Source organism: Danio rerio, chromosome 1, assembly GCF_052040795.2.
Source record: "Danio rerio strain M-AB ecotype USA chromosome 1, GRCz13ab, whole genome shotgun sequence".
Classification (NCBI taxonomy): Eukaryota; Metazoa; Chordata; class Actinopteri; order Cypriniformes; family Danionidae; genus Danio; species Danio rerio.
In genome coordinates, this window is record NC_141021.1 from 56,411,076 (window position 1) to 56,418,227 (window position 7,152).

Genomic DNA, 7,152 nt, shown 5'->3' on the forward strand with positions numbered 1-7,152 from the left:
TAAATAAATAAATATATATATATATATATATATATATATATATATATATATATATATAAATATATATATATATATATATATATAATATATATATATATATATATATATATATATATATATATATATATATATATATATATATATATATAATTTATATAATTTATAATACTTGACATTGTGCTTAAATTATATTGTTAATGATTTTATCATGTGTATTATTTGGACTGTACCACATAAGTTCACATTTACATGTTGGGAATAAACAGGAAAATGTCAGAGCAAGGTTTTTCCATGAAGGATTTGTTTGCGAGGCAAATGAACAGTCAAATCAATGCTCAAAGTGTAGCTCAGAAATCTGTTCAAGCTTACTCTGAAACAAGCCTTTGAGATACATCGATCTGTGTAAATGAAAAAGCTGCATTTAAAAGAAAGAACGAATAGAATAAGAAACAGATTTTTAGCAGTCTATGAGACAGAAGCATCCAAGAACAAACAAAATCCCATCTGATGTGGATCCATGTGATGTTTTCACTGCAAGTTTCATTAATCCTAAATAATCCTTTAATTGGACCAAAGGCATGGTCAGATTTAGCCAAACTAAACTTGGTGCTTTGGAGAGCCATTATTTATCTAGAGTCATCTGGTCAGTCTAGATGAAGTCGTCCGCAGCATCTATTCACCTCTAAACTCGTCTATTTGAATGGTAAATGCTGTGGGTGTGCTGCAAAACATCACAATCCAAACACAAGCACGGCTTAAAGGCTCCAGCACGAAAACATCAAAAACACATTGGAAAAAATAAATCACAGCAGGAAAAATGTAAATAGATAATCGAAAAATAAAAACCTGGACTTAAAGCTGGCAAACGCTTGGGATGTTTTATCATTCTGAGAAAGATGACATCATGTGAATACGATCTCCTGGTGATGATGATGATGATGATGGGATGGACCAGTCCAGAAGTACAGGTGGATGTCACGAACTGTAGACACACACACATACAGTATATATATAAGCTCTGAACATTCACCAACAAGCATCGTCTCAACGGCGTCTGGTAAGAGGTTTGTTTTATTTGTGCATTGTATGTCTGAGGTGGTTGACGACTTTAAAATTATGTACTTATTTAAAATTGGAACTATAAGAGAACCCTTATGGTTCAAAATTATAAAAAATAAAACAAAATTCAAAGCTTCCCTGGATTTAAAATGTTAATATTGGTTTTATTCCATTAAGGTCTAACATTTTGTACATATTTAAAAAAAACAATACAAACAATTTTTAAATAAACAATACAAACTCAAAATTTTAGAGGCAGTTTTTTTTAAATGTTTTTTTTTAAATAAAATGATTCTGTTCATCAAGGCGGCATTTATTAAATGTAAAATAATTGTTAAATATTTATTACAATTTTAAATAACTGCTTTCTTATTGTATGTAGTTTCAAATTAAATCATTACTCCAGTCATTGCTTTTATTACCATTAATAATAATAATATTATTATTATTATTATTATTATTAATAATAATAATAGTAATGATAATAGTAATTAATATTAGAGTGATTTCTGAAGGGTCGTGTGACTCAAGACTGGAGAAATGAAGCTAAAATTTCATCTTTAAAATCCCTCCAATAAATTATTCAATTAAATCATAAACTTTTGAAAAAAGTTATTTTACAGAGCAGTAACATTTCACAATTTTACAATTTGTTTTGTATTTTTGATTAAATAAACGCAACCTTGGTGAGCAGGAGAAGCTTATTTTAAAACATTTAAAAATCCTACTGACCCCAAACTTCAGTAGTATTTAGTAGTTTTTTATGTGTGTGTGTATATAATAGTGTGTGTGTGTGTGTGTGTGTATATATATATATATATATATATATACTCTTTTGAAGCGAAATTAATGAAATTTATGCAAAAAGAAATGGAATTGGAAGTACATTTGGAAGGATTGTCACTAGAAGTTTAGGGAAGAAAACAACAATTACATCTTCCTCAAAACACAAAATTATTAGCGCTGCATAATATTGGGAAAATCTGATATTGTGAAATTTTATTTTTCTGCGATAAATATTGCGATATGAATATAGTTGCACAACATAGTTTGAATATTTGACAGTTTTCTGGGAAGTCTGTTTGTATTCAGGTTTTTTGCATTGCGAAGTCTGTTTGTATTCAGGAAATTGAATGATTGCAATACAAAAAAATCTTTGATCAAGAATCTTGTTTTGTTTTCAACTTCAGAAGAAATAAGGCAAAATTAAGAGTTTTTCCTTAAAACAGTAGTCTGTAGACTATCAAAAAATAAATATAGCTTAAAGGGGCTAATAATTTTGACCTTAAAATGGTGTTTAAAAAATGAAAACTGCTTTTATTCTAGCCGAAATAAAACAAATAAGACTTTCTCCAGAAGGAAAAATATTATCAGACATACTGTGAAAATTTCCTGAATCTGTTAAACATCATTTAGGAAATATTTAAAAAAGAAAAAAATAATCAAAGGGGGGCGAATAATTTTGACTTCAACTGTATACAGTAATTAAATACAATCCTTTAGCTCCTGGTCAGCTATAATCCAGACTCAATATTGCGTCTCTTCCAACTATTGCAAATGCACACATTGTGATATCGATGCTGAAACAAAATATTATGCAGACCTTATAACTATGAATCATAAATTTAGAGTAACTGTTGTTACTGTATAAATGTCTAATTCTCCAAGGCACACTGTAAAAAAAAAAAAACAATTGCTGAGATAAGTTTCTTTGTTGAATCCAGTTTAATTTTCTAGTCATCCTAACTTACATCAATGAACCTGGCAAAAAAACATTTCGTTAAACTTTGTACAACTAAACATCAAAATAGTTGAAACCTGATTATGTTATTAATAAAAGTTTGACATATATTTTAAGCGCAGCTATTAATGTGTAAACTCCACCATTAAAAAAAAAAATCACTTAATATTTGATATTTAATCTCCAGATTTCTGAGTGGACATGAAGAGCATAACCCCGGTGAAGATGCTCTCTGCATGTGCTCTGATCCTGCTGGCGTTCAGTGTGACCGACGGACTCATCATGACTAAATGTGAGCTGAAGGCCAAACTGGACGCCGCTCAGTTCCAGCAGATCATGGCCAATGGACAGAAGATCCCTGTCAACAATCTCATCGCCAGGCGTGAGTTCTTATTTATTTTTTAAATGTGCAAACATTAAGCAGGATGACAGTGGCTCAGCGATTAGCACTGTGGCCTCACAGCAAGAAGGTTGCTAGTTCAAGTCCCAGCTGGGTCAGTAGGCATTTCTGTGTAGAGTTTGCATGTTCTCCCCGTGTTGGCGTGGGTTTCCTCCAGATGCTCCGATTTCCCTCACTGTCTAGACACATGCGCTATAGGGGAATTGACTTAATTGGTTGTAGTGTATGAGTGTGTGTGTGAATGTGAGTGAGTTTAGGTGTTTCCCAGTACTGGGTTGCAGCTGGAAGGGCATCTGCTGCATAAAACATAAGCTGGAATAGTTGGCGGTTCGTTCCGCTGTGCGACCCCTGATAATCTAAAAGTTATCTGCTCCCTGTTTATCATCACCTTCACCCTCTTTAACACCAGATTCTTCCATCTTCCCTCTCTGAGACAGTGGTCTGCATGGCCAACAGCACAGCCTTCAACACCAGCTCCGTCAAAGTGATCGCACTCAACAGTAAACAGAAGAGATCAGCTCCGAACCCAGCAAAACCTCCAGCTCAAGGCCCAGCACATGCTGTAGCTCAGAATACATCCAGAGATCCACCACACAATGCATCTGAAGCTCCAGCTCATGATTCTGAAGCTCCACCACACAATGCATCTAAAGATCCACATCACAATGCATCTAATGCTCAACCTCATAATGCATCTAAAGCTCCACCTCGTGCACCAGCATCCAAAGCTCCACCTCGTGCACCAGCATCCAAAGCTTCACCTCGTGCACCAGCATCCAAAGCTCCACCTCGTGCACCAGCATCCAAAGCTCCACCTCGTGCACCAGCATCCAAAGCTCCACCTCGTGCACCAGAATCCAAAGCTCCACCTCGTGCACCAGCATCCAAAGCTCCACCTCAGGGTGCGCATAAGGCTGTAATTCACGATGCATCCAAAGCTCCACCATCTCGAGTTCCACCTCAAGTTCCAACAGGACGAAACCCGGAAGGCCCCACCAAAGCTCCCCATAGCTACGGCAATGAGACGCAGTATCCACAGCCCAAAGCTATGGAGCGTCTCTATGGAGTGTTTCAGCTCAGTGATCAGCTGGCCTGCGTCTCCGGCATGGTGCCATCACTCAACATCTGCAACATGAACTGCAACGGTGAGTTTGAGAGATAAAAAGGCACATCAAATATCATTTATAAAATGCGCATTTATTGTAGCACACTTCATTTTGTCATCAGCAGAGTACATGCATACTGTGTGCACAATGCCTAAGGGTGCTCTCACACCGGCCTTATTTGGTTCGATTGAATCGCACTAGAGTTCATTTTCCCTTTTGGTGCGGTTCGTTTGGGCAGGTGAGAATGCAGCAATCGTACTCGAGCGCACACCAAATAAGCGTACCGAGACCTGCTTGAAGAGGTGGTCTCGGTACGCTTTCAAACAAACCCTGGAGCGGTTTGTTTGTGGTGAGAATAGGATCCGTACAAAAACAGGTCCAACCGCAAAAGTACTGCGCCTTTTGGACTAATCCAGCTGCCGTAGGCCGATGCGCTGTGCATTATGGGATATGGAGAAAAAATATTTGTTGACAGCGCTTTACCAACAGAGAGAGAGAGAGAGAGGAGAAAACGTTACCTGATGGATTGTTGGTAATATTTCCGCAAAATGACCATGTGGCAGTTTAGCTAAATTAATTCACGTCTCCTCCTGAAGTGACGAGCGATGCATTAAAACACTGTTGTCCAGCCGCAGCCGCGCTTCATTCTCGAAATGTAAAGTTTGTCAAGCTCCTCTTCTTCGCGCGCCGGCTGAAGACTCACCTCCGTGTGGAGGGCTTTCCCGCCGCAACCAGGTTTTCCGCTTAGCTTCGTGACGGGGCGAGAATGCGGTGAAATCCGAAAACACATTCAAAAAATCGGACAAGGGCTTTTGCTTTTCTTTTCTGGACAGCTTTTGTAAATTGTCGCTTGGGTTTAGGGAAGGAGGAAGAGGAGAGTTTTCTGGGTCGGCCGATTGGCTGGCCGCCCAGTCGATCGTTCAGTCATTCAGTCAGTCAGTCGGTCGCTCGACAGCAGCCTCCGGCAGCTTTTAACGCGAGAACAGCGCGGGCACAAACGGCGCGTGCTCCCAAGAGGCATTCGAGACGAGAAAAAGTGCGCATAGCGGCCTCTCGCTGATTCACGAAAAAAAAAACTGCACAAATACGTACCTCCAGGAATGTATTTCGCGGTCTCCAGAAACATCCGCGGGGCTACGTTTCTACAATGAGCCTGGGTTAAATATAGCACATATGAGATAAAGGATGTCTGTACATAATAACCGGCTATGATCCATAACTGAATCAATACCGAATTGTCCTCATCTGCATCGCGGTGGAGCGAAGAAACAATTAATTTTGACACCCCTAGTGGATAGGGTGGGGGAATCACAGTCGCAACTATTCTGTCGTCAAGGTCGCCTCTATAGACATGCCGGCTTTTCAATTACCAATCAATCAACATTATCGCCACCCACCACCCCTCTTCACTGATTGACTGATTGACACCCTCCCCTCCCCTTCACTTGACGATGGCCAACCACATCACCTCAACTTACGGATTGTCCCTTGCCACCCCCCAACCCTTCATCTTAACATTCGCCACCATTCTAGACCCCCGTCCCCGCCGCAATTCATTTACTGATCGCTAAAGTGTTCTGAGGTTTAATATCTGTCTAAGGCAAAATTACGTTTCCAGTCCGCCCCTGTCTCACATAGTGCAGTTTCGTCAGAGTTCACCAAGTTTAAACTTTGAAATGCAGCAACATGTGAAATATGTGGCAGAAGCTTGCGTTCCGGTCTGTCTCAGTTGCATGTGTATGAATGAAAGTCTATTGTCATCCCAATCGTGAAATAGCCGTCAAAGCTCATTTGCAAAACGATTCCCTGTTTCAAAGTTTTCAAAACATGCTAGGGACACCTGCTGGTCAACCCATGTAAATGCAACAAAAATTGAAAATCATGCATTAAAAATGGCCTTTTACAATAAAATATATCACTAAGCACGTTTTGAATTATATATTCCTTTTTATTTTTGCACAAAAGCTTTGCTTGATGATGACCTCACCAATGACATCGCCTGCTTGAAGACCCTGATGAACAGCATGTAAGTATACACAAAGGAGTGTATTAAATTAAATCAAGATTTGTTCCTCTATGCTACATTGGTATGGTACACACAAATTTACAATTTGATAGCAAAATAATATTAAGAAATAATTATAACATACTTAATTTCTTAACAGGAATGCCAAAGTCAATCCTACCAGCCTTAAGATGTAAGTGGAAAATGAAATTATTTGAATGACCTTTAATATAAAATTAAACAATAATATTCAATGAATTCAGGTTCACACGAGTGTTTTCTGTGTTCCAGTGCGAATATGCTGTTGGCGAAGGAGTGTCGCTCTGTCGTTCCATCCAAGATATTCGCAAACTGTGCTTAAAACAGACGATCAGACTGACTTTGGCTGAATTAATCAGAAACACAGCAGTCTGATGTTTTCATTGGCCTTTGACTGAATGCTAATGAGGTCATTATGATGGTGGCGGGAACTTTAAACAACTATTAATAGGGGTAGTTTGTACATGCTTTAGTTTGATGCTGTTATACTGTTTCAGTAGTAATATTGTAACTGATACCGTTTTAAACTTCTGTATGCCACTTGGATTTTTAAAGATCAGCACTTTATTATACGATGCAATGAAAACTGGAGCACTCAGTGTTGTCATTTTCTTATTATATTAAAGCAAAAAGGTTAAAAAAATGTCATACATTCATGATGAAGCTGATTTAAGGATTGTTTAAAGGGGCTATATCAAAATTTGTATGTATTCATGGCTTTTTATTGGAATTTTAAACATATACATAAAGGAAAATGGGGTAAAATTAAGGTAAGATTTCGTTATGATAAGGAGACATGAGG

At 38.0% G+C, this 7,152-nt stretch overlaps 1 protein-coding gene across 2 annotated transcripts; it reads left to right on the plus strand.

Moving 5' to 3' along the window:
- Positions 1–646: 646 nt before the first annotated feature.
- LOC100536671 (uncharacterized) lies at positions 647–6,948 on the plus strand. Of its 2 annotated transcripts, XM_087238189.1 has the most exons (7): positions 724–1,057; positions 2,988–3,182; positions 3,638–3,910; positions 4,028–4,345; positions 6,272–6,332; positions 6,472–6,504; positions 6,603–6,948. In XM_087238189.1, the coding sequence occupies exons 2-7, from the start codon at positions 3,002–3,004 to the stop codon at positions 6,670–6,672; spliced, it is 936 nt and encodes a 311-aa protein (XP_087094315.1). In that variant the 5' UTR covers positions 724–1,057; positions 2,988–3,001; the 3' UTR covers positions 6,673–6,948. The 2 variants fall into 2 exon arrangements, with proteins under 2 accessions (XP_087094314.1, XP_087094315.1); XM_087238188.1 differs by having other exon boundaries at positions 647–1,057; positions 3,638–4,345.
- The last annotated feature ends 204 nt before the right edge of the window (positions 6,949–7,152 follow it).

Coding starts and splice junctions, on each gene's coding strand:
- LOC100536671 (XM_087238188.1), top strand. CDS start 3,002: ATGAAGAGCATAACCCCGGTGAAGATGCTCTCTGCATGTGCTCTGATC. Junction 4,346..6,271: donor CTGCAACATGAACTGCAACG/GTGAGTTTGAGA, acceptor TTTGCACAAAAG/CTTTGCTTGATGATGACCTC. Junction 6,333..6,471: donor AAGACCCTGATGAACAGCAT/GTAAGTATACAC, acceptor ATTTCTTAACAG/GAATGCCAAAGTCAATCCTA.